Source organism: Cebus imitator, unplaced genomic scaffold (assembly GCF_001604975.1).
Source record: "Cebus imitator isolate Cc_AM_T3 unplaced genomic scaffold, Cebus_imitator-1.0 Scaffold167, whole genome shotgun sequence".
Lineage (NCBI taxonomy): Eukaryota > Metazoa > Chordata > Mammalia > Primates > Cebidae > Cebus > Cebus imitator.
In genome coordinates this window covers 2,357,172-2,375,272 of record NW_016107482.1, presented here as the reverse complement: position 1 = coordinate 2,375,272, position 18,101 = coordinate 2,357,172, and the positions used below count along the sequence as shown (strand labels likewise).

Below are 18,101 nucleotides of genomic sequence, written 5' to 3'. Positions count from 1 at the left end.
GTGGTGATGGAGGGTTGTGGTGTTGGTGATGGAGGGTTGTGGTGATGGAGGGTTGTGGTGATGGAGGGTTGTGGTGTTGGGGATGGAGGGTTTTGGTGTTGGTGATGGAGGGTTGTGGTGTTAGTGATGGGGGCTGTGGTGTTGGTCATGGAAGGTTGTGTTGTTGCTCATGGGGCATTGTGGTGTTTGTAATGGAGGGTTGTGGTTTTGATGATAGTTCACTGTGTTGTTGGTGATGGAAGACTGTAGTATTAGTGATGGAGGGTTATTTCTCAAGAGGGATTGTGATGTTGGTAATGGAGGGTGGTGTATTTGGTAGTGAAAGGTTGTGCTGTGGTGATGGATGGTTGTGGTGGTGATGGGGGATTGTTATTAGCATTTAGTTAGCAGGGGTGCTGCTGCCCATCTGACACAGGAGGTATACCATAAGAGAACTACCTCCAACAAATAATCAGCCAGTCCAGAATACCCAGGGCCAGTGGTGACAAAGCCCACTTTAACTGTAAACACTATCCTTGTAAAACAAAAATTTAGGAACTCAGAATATCTCTTAGCCTCTCTGAGTCTCCGTTTCGTCAAGTGTGAACTATAAAGGGCTGTGGAGATCTCTTTACCAAAAGTATTTGAAAAGAGATATTAGATGCTCTATAACTATTTTTTTAATTTTATCTAGAAAGATAATATCAAAGTAATAACAAGTGGTTAGAATTCTAATTTCTGACAGAAGTAGACATACTGAGAAACAAAAGTTGAATTTTAATTTTATTCTTTTCAGAAGCTAGGTGATTCACAAAAGGATGGAACTAAAGCTTGAAGTTGATGTTGTTAAAAGCAAAATCATTTGGTGAGAATGTAAACTAGTACAGCCACTTTAGAAAAGCTCAGGAAGTTCCTCAGGGGTTAAATATGGAATTACCCTGTGACTGAGCAATTCCACTTCTATATACACACCTAAGAGTATTGAAAACATGTTCATACAGAAATCTGTATGCAAATGTTCACAGCAGCATTATTCATAATGATGCCTGAAGTGGAAACAATCCACATATCTGTCAACCATAAAAATCTACTGATTCGACCAAGCAAGGTGGCTCACACATGTAATCCTAACACTTTGGGAGGCTGAAGCGGGTGGATCCCTTGAGTTCAAGACCACCAGCTTGGCCAACATGATGAAACACTATCTCTAATAAAATACAAAAAAATTGGCCAGGCATGCTGGTAGACACCTGTATTCCCAGCTACTTGGGAGGCCGAGCCAGGAGAATCACTTGAACCCAGGAGGCAGAGGTTGTATGGGCTGAGATCACACTCCATTGCACTCCATTGCATTGCCCAGAACTCCAGCCTGGGAAGCAGAGTGAGACTTCATCTCAAAATAAAAATGAAAAAAGAAAGAAAGAAAACAAGTACTAATTTGTGCTATTTGGATGAATCTTGAAAACATTATGCTAAGTGAAAAATGCCAGTCAGAAAACAGAGCATAATGTATAATTTTATTTATATCAAATGTCCAGAATAGGCAAATCCATAGAGGCAGAAAAGAAGGTTAGTGGTTGACCAGGGCTGGAGGTGCTGGGATAAGGGCATTGGGGAACAGTATATCAAGGTTACAGAGTACATTTGGGGGATGATGAAATGTTTTAAAAACTGATTGTAGGGTTGTATAACTCTGAATCTATGAAAAACAATTGGGTTTCACACTTAGGTGACATGTATGATATGTGAATTTTATCTTGATAAATCTGTTACCAAAAAATTAATAAAAATAAAAGCAAAGTAGAATTCAGTAGCAGAACATAAACCTTTGCAGAGCTTTTCGGTCATCAAAGAGATGGCAGGAGCAGGGTAGGGCTGGCTGGAGTTGCCAGTGTTGATGAGCAAAAGGAGTTCAGCCCCAGTATCCACACTTCCCTTTGAACGCTGGCTTTGCCTCTGTGCAGCCATGGGGCCCTGGGCAGCCTCTCCACTTTTCTCTGTTACACCTATTACATGGGGGCAATCAACTTGACCTCCAGGACTATTGTAAGAATTAGGAATTATATTATTTAAAGTGCTTGGCACCATTGTAGGCATTTGTTACTGGTAGTATGATGTATTATTAGCTATTTTTACAATTGGACTGTTTCAAAGGTTCATTTGCAAGTTCAGTTGCAAAGATAAAGCTGTCATTCTTTTTTTCTCTATGAAGAAAATCTTCCAAGTCTTCATTTGATTCCTAGGGAAGCACAGGACAGTCTGTTTAACTCTCTCTTTATAAGGAACCCTTTATACTGATGCCCTAGGCTGAATTCCAGCACCTGAGAGAAGCCATGAGAACAAAAGTGAAAAGGACAAAAAAGTTTCCTGTCTTTTATTTCAGCTTAAACAGTTTGTCAGGTTTTTTAAGATGATAAAAAATGAATATTAAAAAACATTGAAAATTCCAGTATAACATAAAAGAAAAACAAAAACAAAAATAATCTGTGATTCTGTCATTCTACATTATTGCAGTGATTTTCTTGGTGTTAGCTTTTAACAAGATGGGAATCATACAGCATGTACTATTTATTTAGAGCTTTCCTCTTATCACAGTATCAGTAGTATTCTTGGATACATCAGTAGTATTCTTAGATAATGACTACATTATATACCGTATTAGGAATAAACCACATTTGCTTTAGCTAGCCTGCTGCTATTGAAAATATGGGTAGAATAGAAGTTTTGCTATTGTAAATAATGGTGTCATGAACTATCTTCACTATAAATCTTGGTTACAGTTCTGTTACTATTTTAGAAATAATTCTTCAGAATAAAATTCACAGGAAATGAGGTATGGCATTCTTGGGATTTTTGATGCTTATTGATGTATTGCCTTCCAGAAAGAATGTACAAATTTAGGCTGCTGCAAACAACATATAAAATTGACTATATCCAGAGATATAGACCAATGGAACAGAACAGAGGTCTCGGAGGCAACACAACATATCTACAACCATCTGATCTTTGACAAACCTGACAAAAGCAAGCAATGGGGAAAGGATTCCCTGTTTAATAAATGGTGTTGGGAAAACCGGCTAGCAGTGTGCAGAAAACAGAAACTGGACCCATTCCTGACACCTTACACTAAAATTAATTCCAGTTGGATTAAAGACTTAAACATAAGACCTAATACCATAAAAACCCTAGAAGAAAATCTAGGCAAAACCATTCAGTACATAGGCATAGGCAAGGACCTCATGACCAAAATAGCAAAAGCATTGGCAACAAAAGCCAAAATAGACAAATGGGACCTAATTAAACTCCAGAGCTTCTGTACAGCAAAAGGAACGGTCATTAGAGTGAACTGGCAACCAACAGAATGTGAAAAAAATTTTGCAATCTACCCATCTGACAAAAAACTAATATCCAGAACCTATAAAGAACTAAAAAGGATTTACAAGAAAAAAACAAAAACAAAAACAAAAAAAAACAGATCCATCCAAAAGTGGGCAAAGGATATGAACAGACACTTTCAAAAAAGGAGATATATGAGGCCAACAAACATATGAAAAAATGCTCATCATCACTGGTCATTAGAGAAATACAAATCAAACCATATTGAGATACCACCTCACTCCAGTTAAAATGGCAATCATTAAAAAGTCTGGAGACAACAGATGCTGGAGAGGATGTGGAGAATTAGGAACACTTTTACACTGTTGGTGGGAGTGTAAAGTAGTTTAATCATTGTGGAAGACAGTGTCGTGCTTCCTTAATGACCTAGAAATAAAAATTTCATTTGACACAACAATCCCATTACTGGGTATATATCCAAAGGATTATAAATCATTCTATTATAAAGACACATGCACACGTATGTTCATAGTGACACTGTTTACAATAGCAAAGACTTGAAACCAACCCAAATGCCCATCGACGATAGACTAGGCAAGGAAAATGTGGCACATATACACCATGGAATACTATGCAGCCATAAAAAAGGATGAGTTCATGTCTTTTGTAGGGACATGGATGAATCTAGAAACCATCATTCTCAGCAAACTGACACAAGAACAGAAAATCAAACACTGAATGTTCTCACTCATAGGCGAGTGATGAACAATGAGAACTAATGGACACAGGGAGGGGAGCATCACACAGTGGGGTCTGTTGGGGGGGACTATGGGAGGGACAGCTGGGGGTAGGGAGCTGGGGAGGGATAACGGGGGGAAATGGCAGATAGAGGTGACGGGGGGATGGAGGCAGCAAACCACATTGCCATGTATGTACCTATGCAACAATCCTGCATGATCTGCACATGTACCCCAGAACCTAAAGTACAATAAAAGAAATTAAAAAATGACTGTTTCCTTCTATATTCATTAAGATTGAGTATAATCAGTTTTTATCCTTTACCATTGTGGGAGATGGCAAATAATACCTGACATCTCTTTAAAGTTCAGAAATTGTATGTCTGTCCTTATCCATTTCTAGAACCCAAATCCCATCTTTTAAGCCTTGGTCCCTAAATCATGGGGGTGCTAAATGCCCCATATTGGCCCTAAATAACCTACTCTTCTCCCCTAGGAGAATTTTTTTCCCCCATCAAGACATTCTTGTCCTCAAAGGTGTTGCTTTCCTATTCTCCTCATTGGACAAGTCTATTCTTTCAAAGCTACTTATCTGAAGGAGGTTTGGTGAAAAAGCAATCTGATAGGGTGTATTCTCCCTGATTTGTGAATAATTAATATAACTTCTGCTAGTAACTTCAAGAGAGTATTTGAGTCTCTAGAGATGTTATTTTGGGTCCATTAACAGAATGAAATGACAATGCACACTGGGTAAAAGTGGAGATTTTTAACTGGGGATGTACCACTTCACTTGCCTTGGAACTCATACCTGGGCAGCTCTCTAGGGCAATTCCCAATTTTCCAGCTTCTTTTCTTTCTCTTCTGACACCTCCAATGGAGTGGCTCCTGACCCTGGCTGCACAACAGAATCCCAAGGGATCTTTGAATCTTCCTCGTTCTGGGACAATCCTGAGAAATCTGACTTAATTAACCCGGAGTACACCCCAGGTTCTGTATTTTCAAAAGTTCCCCAGGCAGTACCTGCATCAATAACTATTGTTCTAATAATTATCCTCCACAGAGCTAAACTTTACACCCAGGCTGGGAGTGGGGACCATGTAGGAAAAGGTCAAACCAAAGAAAAAGCAAACCAAAAAGAAAAAAAGATAACAGCCAATCAAGCAAACCCTCACTGTGTGAAACTTGAGAGACATGGATGGTGATGTGGGGAGAGGACAGTACCCACAATCAGAACAGATGATCTACAGACTTGCACTGAGCAGACCTCTCCTCAGGCCAGTGCTATCTGTAACCTGAATAGATGACAGATACCTAATTGAATAGACACTCAGTGTGGCCTCTATAAATGCGTTCTTCTCTACTGTACCCCGGAGGCCTAGCAGGGTGCTTGGCCCTTAGGGAGTATTTAGACCTTTTATTCTGAACTAGTTACTAACTCCCTTCCAGTTTAGAGTTTACCTGCAAATGCAGTCCCATATGTTATGCAGATATATTCAAATGAGTATGCAAATGAAAGTTTTTAAAAAGGACTTACAATTGACTGTGCTCCCCAAATACCTCTGAAAGAAGTCAAATATTTGTCGCCAAGAAACACCTGGCAGATTCTCTGTCTCATTAGCAGAATCCCTGTGGTCAGGACCCAAACCTTGGTCTTGTCTGAGGACAACTGCCTTTGAAAGAAAGTGGGGCCACCAGGCTGAGAACCCTCTGAGTTCTCCTCTCCACCCCAAACAGATGTTCAGTATTGCAGTGGAGACTGACTCTGAGGGATCTGGCTGAAAATACTTCAGGTCTCCTACATCTGGGATGCTCTGGGCAGATGGGTCACAGCTGCCCAGGTGCAAATACAGCTGGGCTCCAAGCCTGGTGCTGTACTTCCCCCAAGGCAGCCTCTCCAGCCATCTGAGCTCAGCTCAGGGCACCATCTCTTTGCTTGCCACCCTGAGGGTCTGGCATGCCTCTGCGGTGATTGTCAGTGTTTTCTTCCCAACTTGCTACTTTGGGGCTGCTCCAGAAGGATCTACCAAGGCAGGTCTACTTTACCTGGAGAAATTGCTCTGGATCTATATCACTTGCTTTGCATTTTCACTGCTGCTACTTTAGGTGAGATCCTCTCATTCTGCCTCATGGGAACTCTGCAAACAATAGGCCCTGAGAGTCCTGCCTCCAGCCTTGACTCCTCCCAGCTCCTATCATTGGCTCTTTTGCTAGCTGTGAATAAACACCTCCCATCCTGACTTTACCATCCTAAAGAGCCCTCATGGACTCCCATGTTCTAAAGCTGTGATTTTCATCTTTGATTGCATATTAGAACCACACAGGGAGCTTTTTTAAAAATGCAGTTGCCCAGGGCCCATCCCCAGAGATTCTGATGGAATTGGTATGGGGAAAATGCCTTCCAGAATGATTTGTCAAATAATATTGTTTAAAGTCCTCCTGAGCCTGGCATGTGAGACCCTGGGTGATTCGATTCTCTTTCCAGCTGCCTTCATATTGTCATCTCCTGCTTCTCAGCCCAGACCATTGTTTCTTTTTTTCTGTCTGTTTCCTGGAACTCTTGCTCTGTAAATTACAAACCTTGTTCATTTTCCAAAACCTCCCTGAACTGTCACTCACTTCTGTGAAACATTCTTGGGATCCTCATATGGAGTTAGTTAGGCTTTCTGTCTTCCCTGCTCACGTATTGCTGTTCTACCCAGAATTGCAAGAGGTGATGGTATTTGCTTCTCTGTCTACCCCACTAGCCCGAACTCAAAAGACGTTATTTTAATCCTCCTTGTATATGCCTCTGCCTTTTAACAATGGACTACCCCAGTGTAGATATCATGTGATGTTAATATCCATACTCTCTAATGCCAAAGACCATTTTGTATTTGCAGCTCTGTTCATTATTTAAGCTAATGCGACTGCCCACGTATGGCTGACATGAGTTATTCTGCATACACTGCTGGACTAACTGGTGTAATCCTCACAATAGCCTGTAAGTGCAATCATTGTCCGCTTTGCAAGTGAGGAAACTGACACCTTGAGATGAAAGACAACTCAGCATGTAACAGGGGACAATAACTGACTGTTTAGAGTTTAGGGTTGCGTGGCTGTATGCTCTTGTCACAGACAAGTCTTTGTGACCCAGTCAGTTAATATGACTTTTTTTTCTTCAGCAAGCACTTTGCAACGACAGGACAGTCTTAATAGTTGATAAACTCTTTAGAGGAAATAGTTGAAACCTCATGACTAGTTCCCAATACAGTTTTCTCAGTAAGGTAGGTCAGCAGTACAGGGTACACCAAAGACAGTTGTAACAATGGAACAGAAGAGAAAAGAATTGTACGCAAGCACTACCTTTCTCCCGGTGCCCCTAGAGAATGTCCTGCCCCTTCTCATTTGACTTCTTTAACAGTGATAAGCAGTAGGAATTCTAGTATTTACAGATGATAAAATCAGAGCTTAGTGAAGGCGAGTAACTTAGGCGGTGTCACCTAATTAGTATGAAAAATGCTGCAGTTGGATTAATGTGTTACCTCTCCAACAGGAGGCTGCCTCTGCCTGGTACATCACTGGAATCCAGCTTCCCCCATCTACTGTAAAAATAGTTTACTTTTTCCTAAAATTATTTGTAGGGAAGTATGAGAAAATCAAAATTGCCCATAACTCTACCACTCAAAGAAAAATTGCTGGTAGCATGTGGAGTTCTTTTATTTTTCTGTTTTCTTTTTTTTCCTCTGCATTTATACAACAATAGATCAGAATATGTGACATGGCTTTGGTTGTGGTATGTACATTTTGTATTTTTCCCTTTTGTTTTTAAACTTTTAAACCCAGCATCTCTATGCTTGCTCTCTCGTTTCTCTTGCAGGCAGTAACTTGAATGATGGCTTGTGGCACTCGGTTAGCATCAACGCCAGAAGGAATCGCATCACACTCACTCTGGATAATGAAGCAGCACCCCCAGCTCCAGACAGCACTTGGGTGCAGATTTATTCTGGAAATAGCTACTACTTTGGAGGTAAATTCTGCAGACTTTAAGAGGGAAAATAAAAAGGGAAGGGAAAAGGAAGTGGGCAATTATTTCACTATGATGGTTGTGGCTTGGTCAATCAGACAGTTCTCCCAACACACACACACACACACACACACACACACACACATGCACACACACACACACACACACACACACCCTCAATCTCAAAATAGTGGGAAACAAAATCTCTCACAGCTGTGTGCAAATATACATTATCTGGGTCAGTGCTGAGGAAGAGAAGAACTTTAGCTACAAGAGCTGGTGTTATATAACACATCCAATGGAGATTTTTTTTTGTAGCCATGCCAAGCCGTGTGATCACATTGGAAAGGGGAAACTCAGCTGAAAACTTGGAGAAAGTGTACCAAGAGTCAGCAGTACCTGCAATAGGCAAAATTCAGGTGGAAAGGCACAATCAGCATGCTCAGCACCTAGACTACTTCTCTGCCACTTTGCTGTCTTAGTCCCCTGTCCTCTCCCTCTCCACATCCCTAGAGGCCATGCTGACAGAGAGCCAGGAATGAGGAAGAACTAGGATGCCCGTGAACTTGTAGCTCCACATGTAGAAGCCAGTTCAGATTGTTCATATTCTGCCTACTCTGATGTTAAGTGAATCCTGGGACCCTTTCCAATGACAAAAACACAAGGGCAAGCTGATGATGAAGAAAACATATCATTAGGCATCTACTGATTTTATATAAATGTATATGTATATATGTGTGTATATACATATATGTGTATATATATATGTATATATATATATATAGTCTTTCAAAAGCATTTTTTCCATTAAAAATTAATATCTAATTTCATAATCAGGTGTTTGTATTATAGAAATAATGTCTGAAAAGAATTTTACCTCAATGGCTGTCTTACCTTGAGAAAGATACTTATAGTCTCTAAACTTCCTAATCTGAAACATGGCAAAATATGCTCACCTTCAGAATTTCTGGAAAGTTAAGTAAGACCAAGGTTTAAACATATAGCACAGATTGTGCCACATGGCAGGGGGTGGTCAAACTGACTCCAGCTCCTATAGATATAAGTCAGGGTCTGATCTACACTTTCCTTTTTTTTCTATTAGTGAATTAAAGAGAAGTATAAAATTATGCATAGTCTCTTAAGTAGAATGTACAGAACACATCTGTCATACCAACTGAATGTAGTTAAAGCTTTAAAATGCAAAAGGGATTTTGCACAGCTTCAGTGTACATATCAGGACCTCCTAGGAGGGAAGCAATATCTTTGTGGCTTGGTTTTAGGATGAGGAAGGGCCTGGGACTTTTACCTCTAATCTCCTTCACCTGTGCATGGACAGCAAATTCCTTTAAGGGAGTGCACGTCCAGTCTCCGCAAAAGATTTATGGCTTATCTCATTTAATTCATGCAGAAACTTTGTGCAATAGGTAATATCCCAACTTAATAGATTATAAGACTGGTGTTCGATGAGATGAAATAATTTGTGCAGGGCCATAGAGCTCATGAATTCGAATCAAGTATTCAAATCCAGATTTGTGTTCCCACAGCCCACCAGCAATAACAGAGATTAGAACAAATGTATCATAAGGATTGTAGAACAAGGGTGTTGGTGTCCCCAAAGATAACCTCAGAGACTGCATAATTTTACATCTTATACAATATTTCAGCAACAGATGGAAAAATACCGCCTTGAATTTATTCTTGAGGAAAATGTTTTTTAATAATCATGATACGATAAGCATCTGACATGCTTCAGAGACAAAATAGCCTCCACCTCCTCAGTTGAAGAAGCCTTCTTAGAGACAAATTTTAAGAGACCCTGAGTTTAGAAGGTGAAGATTTATCGGTGATTTGAACAGTGTTTAAGCAAATGCCCCACACGTAGACTGTAAACTTAAGGAAGGTGAAAAATGAGTTTCAGTAATAATAGTCAACTTACATAAATTCTCTCTACAGCTTCAATTAGAAGTTGTAGTATCTCTCTTCATTTTATAGTGTGCCTGTGAGCTGTTAACCAGCTGCTGGGGGATAGCCGAGCAGTGACTGCCTATTAGAGATGGCTGAAATAATTCCCAATTATTTATGGGTTATTGCCATGGTTTCAAGCTTGCATTCCCATATGCTCTGAACCTATTAAAGCCATTGGGATGGAGTTTGTAAGGAGAACAAGCACTCATATACCTGCAAGGCTCAATACCCATCTTAATCAGAAGTAGATATGCCCTGGTTGCAAGCTACACTAAATCAGTGTAATTTATTTTTAAAGAACACCTTTAAAAAGGTATAGTGTTAACCTTTCCCATATGCTATTACAGCCCTAAAACTGCATGCATTTAAACCCTTAGTTCCTTCCAAAACCAGCGAAATGTCTGGATTTGCTTTTCACATCATGTCAAAATTCCAGTTACGCTCCTGTGTGTACCTTTCTCAGGAACTAAGCCTGTTAATGCTGACAATTAACCAGACAATTACTCCACCGTCATCCTTACCCAAAGCATAATTTGCTTTGAACGTGTAATTCAGAATTGAATCGTGCATTTAGATATGTGTTTCAAACAGAACCAAAATTCTGAAGTAGCTATAATGTGTTTCTTCCTTGGGATGAGTGAAGGATGCCATGCAGAAGAATAACAAATAGCTTACCAATGGGCAGAAAAAAGTCAGAAGGAGATAAATGTTACAGTATCGGTATTCCCTTTGCCATGCTTTTTATTTTCTCTACGGTGATTGAGTATGCCCTATTTTGTACCAATTATGTCCCCTCCCTGAGAATGCTAGGATTTATAATGAAAGGGTATGCACTGCTGTGAATGAGAAAGCACCAATATAATTAGACCTCAAGGTCTTCCATCAATAGGTCACCAAAGCAATGACAGATCATTTCAGCATTCTTCTTCATCTTTTTTCTCTGTCCCACAGGGTGCCCCGACAATCTCACCGATTCCCAATGTTTAAATCCCATTAAGGCTTTCCAAGGCTGCATGAGGCTCATCTTTATTGATAACCAGCCCAAGGACCTCATTTCAGTTCAGCAAGGTTCCCTGGGGAATTTTAGTGATTTACACATTGATCTGTGTAGCATCAAAGACAGGTAATTATTGTCTCTTCTCCTCTGTTCTCCCACCCCCTTCCCATTCTCACTGTTCTTAATATGAGTTTCTTTAAGCAAAATTCTAATCCACTGACATTAGCCACATTAGACATAATTGAGTTGCCTAATGGAAAATATTTCTGAAAGGATTTCAGGCCCAGAGAAAAATGGTTTAAATTAGTTGAGTCTCTCTTCATGTTGACTTGCAGTAAATGGGATATGCAAATTAAATCAAAATACAAATTTGTGAAAGGATTAAAATTTTATGCATAAACAACATTTGATTACTTTGAAGTAAAGCAAAAAGGAGGAAGGAATTACTTCTCTCCTAAACCGTTTCATTTTTCACTACCATGGGTGTCCTTTCCAGCACAGGCAGATGAGCTTCGAACTGTCTGGGAAATCTGCAACAGAGGTGCCCGAATGCCCAATAACACACAACTACTCCTGGGTGTGACTGGGTTTTGCTCTTACTGCCCCTGCCGCTGCTTTTCTGGCCCAGAGGAGACCAGAAAAGCTCATTTCCTCTCTTCCTTTCTCCTGGGATCAGGATCCTCTTACATTAGAAGTTTCTAAAGGCAAAGACACACTGCAGAAAACCAAAGAGGATGGATTCTGAATTTGCATTGAGGTTTCCATGTTCCCTTCTTTCCTCTCCAGAGCCTACCTCCTTCATTCTCCCAGCTCTGCCCACCCTAGTCAAAACATCATTTACAGAATGGGTGGACAATACCTGTTCAGTGCTTTCCTATGTGTTAATGTTACTGGGTCTCTGCTTATGTTTTATCAGGGAATAAATAAGTCATTACAATAAAGTGAGATAAATGACCAAGAAATGTGCCCTGATTTGTCAGACACATGGCAGCAGCAACTTAGTCTGATCCCAGAGAATGAGGCCCTAAGAACATTTCAGAAAGTGATGCTGAGTTGAATCTTAAAGGAGGAGACACTGGCAGGCTAGGCCGAGGTTGGGAGGGGAAGAGAGGTTGGCATAGAAACAGGAGAAAGCATGGATTGCAAGTATTTCATCTTTTCAAAATACTTTTTTGGCATTGGAAATTTCTAATAGTTGAATTGACAATATCTATGTTCCATAGTGGCATATAAAATAGTGATATATCTTAACAATTAATGGTGTCTTACATTCAATAAAATATAGCTCAGTAGGGATGGTGGGTCACTGTGGATGGTGCACCTGGTGTGAATACAGTCAGAGATGTGGGGCAGGGCCCGTCATGTTGAGCTTTGTGTACCAGTGGGATTTGGTTTCATGCTGTTGGTGAGAACCATGGATGAAAGTGGCCAGCCTTTCATAGCAGAAAGAGTACTCAAAAAGAAGTGAGAAAGGTGGATTGGAAGACAGCCAGCCCACAACTAGGCGGGTGACAAATGGTGAGTAGTGGCGGGCGCCTCACCAGAGGAATACAGAAATCAGCCATGCAGTGCCTAGTCTCTCCTAGTGCCGGATTGAGCTGTGCAACTTGGTGAAACTTTACACACATTTCTCCATTAATACCACTATGCGTGGAATCATCAGAAAATCACGCAGGTTTTCTGGCTCTTCCCATTCTTTTTTTTTTCTATTTGGATTGCTGAAAAAGTGGTAATAAAATATGTGCTTCATTAAAATGTTCTAGTTTAGAGACCTGAGAATAAAAGTTCATAGGGAATGGTTGCCACACCGATAGTCTTTAGTAATGGTGACGGGAAGCATCTTACTTCATCTGCCATTGCAGCCTTTTGCAAAGCGTGGATCAATACGAGGAACATTTGTCAACAGGGATCTCTCACGCTACCTTAATTTTTAATCCAGCAAGCACTCATTATATTCAATTGCATGAAAGTCATTGCCATCTACACTGCATCATTACTTTTGTGTAATTGTAGTCTTGTATAATTGTGTTACATACAATTGTGCTTTCGTTAATTGCATAATAAGGGATTGTGTTTAGTTTTGAGGGTAAATGGTAAGTTTTTCTTGATTTACCAGACGCAGTGTCTAACAGAAGCGAAAGCTGTGGCAAAGGCCTGTGCTTGAGTCACATTTCTTAAACTCTTTTTAATGTTATTTGAAGAGGGGCAGGAGTTAGAAGGGCAGGTGGTTTCTGGATCTGGTGTTTCATTTTTAATGTGTTAATCAGTGTGAACTGGATTTCAGGTTAAGTACAAAGTCTTTGCCTTCAAGGAGCTTGCTACTTCGTGGGAGGCAGGAAGGGAACAGGCTGGCAGTGGTTTCCCTTACCTGGGCTGCTGTCTCGAAAGCCCACAGAGGACAGCCTGAGAATTCTTCTTACTCCCTGACCCCTTCCAGTCCCTCCTTCCTGGCTGTAGAGACGCAGGCCTCCATCTGCCTCTCGGTGGCTGTCCTACCCCTTCATTTTCTCTCTCAAAGTGAAGTGGGATCCTGCCCTGCCAGCTTTCCTTTGCTGGCCACAACCAGGCATCTTACATATTTAAAGGTTCTTAGTACTGGTCACGCGGGAAAATCAGATAGAAGACATCTAAAGTAGCATTCTGGCCAGTTGCGGTGGCTGACGCATGTAATCCTAGTGGGAGACCGAGGCAGGCAGATTACCTGAGGTTGGGAGTTTAAGACCTGCCTGGTCAACATGGTGAAACCCTATCTCTACTAAATACACAAAAATCAGCCAGACATAGTAACACATGCCTGTAATCTCAGCTATTTGGGGGGCTGAGGCAGGAGAATCGCTTAAACCTAGGAGGTAGAGGTGGCAGTGAGCCGAAGTGGTGCCACTGCACTTCAGCCTGGGCAACAGAGTGAGAATCTGTCTCATTCATAAATAATAAATAGAATAAAACAATAAAGTAGCATTCTTACCTGAGGCACAAATGTTCCAAAATCTCAAGAGCTCCCTCCAGCGGAGGTCCTCTAAACAAATTCCTTTTGAGATGGTGCCTGACTCTGGCATCTGCTGCCCAGTTTGCAGTATTTACAAACCACCTTTGACACCTCATCCTGAGCAAAAGCTGAAAGGTTTTCTTCTCAGGGATTAAGAAGCTTTAACCAATTTGCATCTCAGGGATAGGCAAATTGCTAAATCTTCTGGTTTCTGGAAAGAAAGAATTTAGAAGAACTGGTCTTGTGCACAGCTCTGGAAGCAGGAAGGTGTTGGTCCTAGGCAGCTCCAGTGCCTGGCAGTGCATGGGCAGGAGGGGAGAAGGAAGCAGCAGGAATTAGAAAAAGGCATCCCTGACACACACTGTGCCCTGTTCACGGTCCTTCTAAACCTCTAGGACACAGTGTGCGGCTGCTGCCCCACTTCTGCAGGCCAGACCACCAGCCTCATGTTCTCTACACCCCAAGCCCCTGTCCTTCATAATAACCATCTTTGATTGAAGTAGGCAAGACACAATAGACTAATCCAGTGGTCCCACCCTTTTGGCATCAGGGATTGGGGATTTGTGGGGGATGGTTTTAGGATGATTCAAGCACACATTTACTGTGCACTTGATTTCTATTATTATTACATCATAATATATAATAATTATGCAACTCACTATAATGCATAATCAGTGGGAGCCTTGAGTGTTTTCCTGCATCTAGATGGTGTCATCTGGAGGTGATTAAAGACAGTGACAGATCATCAGGCATTGGATTCTCATAATCGGTGTGCAACCTAGATGCTTTGCATGCTCAGTTCACAATAGGGTTTTTACGCCTGTAAGAATCTAATGCTGAAGTTGATCTGACAAGAGGTGGAGCTTACGTGGCAATGTTAGCGATGAGGAGCGGCTGGAAGTAAAGATGAAGCTTTGCTTGCTCACCCACCGCTCACCTCCTGCTGTTCGTCCCAGTCCCTAAGAATTCATGAACCAGTACTGGTACTGGTTTGTGGCCCAGGGCTTGAGGATCCCTGGTCTAAGCTATCACAGAGAAAAGTCACTTTCAATAAGGCTTCATTCAGTGAACAGCTGTTGATACACCTTCTGTAGTTCTGCCTCATAGGTAGGCATTGGGCAAGAGAGACCGACTCTCATCTATCCCTGAGTAGGATATGCTGCTGTAAAGGCTCTAGAAGCCCTGGTAGTACAGAGCCACTAATATCCCCACTTTCTAAAAAGGAAAACTTAAGACCTAGAGATGTATGTCAGTGTTCTCAAGGTCCCACAGGGCTGAAGTTATGATCAAGAGTTGAGCATTGTGAGTATTCTCTCCTTGGTACTATCTAGCAAAGAGGCACCCATCTGGAAATGGCAGCCACTGCGTGTCTGTAGCTCTAAATGTGTAACCCCATCTTCTGTTTGTCGACTTAAAAGGAAAAAGCTGACACAAAATTAATGTAAGCAGAGAGTTCATTCGGGCCAAGCTTGCTTGATGCAATTCAGGAAAACAGATTCAAGTTGCCCTGAATAGATATTCCGATTAGCAGCCATTGCAACCGGGTTTCTAAAGGCAAATATGGGGACAAGGAGTGAACTGATATAAAGTTCTGCCATTAATTCTCAGTAGTTTGAAGATTACAGATTTGATTAGTGATTGGCTATACTAATATAGTAAAGCACTACTAGGTCAATAACAAGCAGTTCCAAGAGATGAGTACGCAGCTCAAAGTGGGGCATAGAGCATGACTGGGGTGCCATTTTAATATTTTATGGGCCTGATAAGTAAAAGGACTTGCATTCCTCAGATAAAAGTTACTATTTTTTTCTCATGCTCAATCAGGTTGAATTTTCAAGAAGATGTGCAATATGTGAAATTCTTTCTAACACTTATGTGCCTGATGCAATTCCATCTACGAGGCGGCATTCAGAGTGGCATGCAATGTCTAGCAGGGGAGTAAGGTGAGCCAGGTTCAAAAAGTCTCTGCCACACATCCATGTGGATGAGTCTCAGTCAATTCCAGGAGCCATGTCTAGTCCTGCAAGGTTCAAGATCCAGAACAGGTGAGACAGATTAGCAAATGATGTCCAAGAGTATCAGCAGGAGACAGTCTCCAAGATGTGAAGCCAAACCAGGAGGGAAAATCAGGGATGCTGATGAGGAGGGCATCTGAGGTGGGGAGAGGCAGACGCCATACCTGGGGAAAGTCCAGACTCCCGGTCCAGACTCCCAAAGCAGCAGCTTTATGAGGCAGCAGGCACACATTTAAATTCACCCTGCCCACAGCCTCAGGTGTGACACGCGTTATTTAACCTTTTGTCCACGTTTTTTCTTTTGCAAAACCAGGATCACAAACCCTACCTTTGGGATGAGATTTAAATGAGAGAATGCGAAAAATCAGGTGTTGAGTTGTATAACTGTCAGGCAGTAGATGCTCAGAAAATGTTCACTGTGTTAATTCCTCTGGCCAAAGATTTGTCAGCTCTCTAATTTCCATGGGGATAAGAGAGGCATAAGTGTCCCTCCACCCTTCCCCAAACTCCCACCTTTGCAAGAGATCTTCAGGAGTTTCTGGGGTGATTTCCATGTGAATATTTCACCAGCCCCCCCACCAAATTAGTTCACTTTGTGACTCCCCTTGTGCTTTGGTCCCATTGTTCAGAAGACCTGCCCCTCAGGGCCATCAACCATGGCCCATGAGGAAAGCATTCAACAATATGTGTGCCACGGTTGTGGTCTTCAGGTTTTTTTAAAACTTAGTCTCAGGATCAGGACTAGAGTGAGCCTAGAGAGTAAAATTTAAAGAGACCCCTACTTCTAGGTTCACACATGTGTGGATCCTGCATTTGCAGAAACCTGAGTGTGAGACCCTCTTTAAATCTTGTAGGCAAATTGGAACATTTTTACCTCAAAATCATCGGAAGTGCTTGTTAAAGCAAATTACTGGGGTTGGAGCCTGGAAATTTGCATTTCTAAGAAATTCCTGGGTGATGCTGCTGCTACTGGGCTGGCCTGGTGTCCATCCTTTGAGAACCATGCTGTGAAGCTTCAGCTCCTGGAGGACATGGAATTGTGTGGAATTTACAAAGCTGATGTGGGTGTGGAGGAGAGGGATGTTTCCTGCCACACCTAGGGCCTCAAGTAGCTGCTCTCCTGGCCAGAGTCTCTCTGAAAAGTTTTTGCAGCTCCCTCAATGTCCTAATGTCCTTTTCTCCAATGAGGTGTTGAAGTCAGCCTAAGGGATGCTGCAGTTGGTCACTGAGTTTCTTCTACTTCTGAGTTTTCCTGATCTTCCTCTCTCAGCTCCTCCCTTGTTTACCACTACAAACAAAGCTTCATCAATATCAATGAAATGATCAGATCCTCCAGTGTGCCTGCATGAGTGGTATTTTGGCTGGAGAAAAGTATGGTTCTAGAGCAGCGACAGCTGCCGACAAGCATAACTCTTCGTTGTGAGGTACCCCTAAGTATCAGAGCTTCATCTGTCACTTCACAGCCTGTGGGTGGTGGTGGTGCCTACGTAATAGGAGTGACTCCACCCCAGTATTGTCTACAAAACCTTGTAACGATTGATGGACACTCTTTTGCAGCAATATGGACGGCACTAAAGTGAAACAAGTAGACACAAGAAGACAAATATTGCATGTTTTCACTAATACGTGGGAGCTAAAGAATGTGGAGACATGGTCTTAGAGAGTGTGGAATGATAGGCAATGGAAAAATGAGGGAGCTGGAACGGGGTGGATAATGAGAAATTACTTAATGGGTTTATTATCAGAAAGGGGTTCCCATCCGAACCCCCCGAGAGGGTTCTTGGATTTCCCACAATAAAAAATTTGGAGTGACTCCATAAAGTGAAAGCAAGTTTATTAAGAAAGTAAAGGAATAGACACAGGAAGGGGAGCATCACACACTGGGGTCTGTTGGGGGTGACTAGGGAAGGGACAGCAGGGGATAGGGAGGTCAGGGAGGGATAACAAAGGGAGAAATGCCAGATATAGGTGACGGGGGATGGAGGCAGCAAACCACATTGCCATGTGTGTACCTATGCAACAATACTGCATGTTCTGCACATGTACCCCAGAACCTAAAGTTTAATAAAGTATATGTATATAT

The 18,101-nt window shown here is 41.7% G+C and overlaps 1 protein-coding gene across 1 annotated transcript in view; it reads left to right on the top strand.

The window, feature by feature from the left end:
* CNTNAP5 (contactin associated protein family member 5) overlaps positions 1 to 18,101 on the top strand; it is an 865,582-nt gene that overhangs the window by 468,718 nt on the left and 378,763 nt on the right. Inside the window, exons 9-10 of the mRNA XM_017544214.2 lie at positions 7,909 to 8,058; positions 10,972 to 11,143. Of these exons, the coding sequence (XP_017399703.1) occupies positions 7,909 to 8,058; positions 10,972 to 11,143 (322 nt within the window). The remainder of the gene's footprint in view (positions 1 to 7,908; positions 8,059 to 10,971; positions 11,144 to 18,101) is intronic.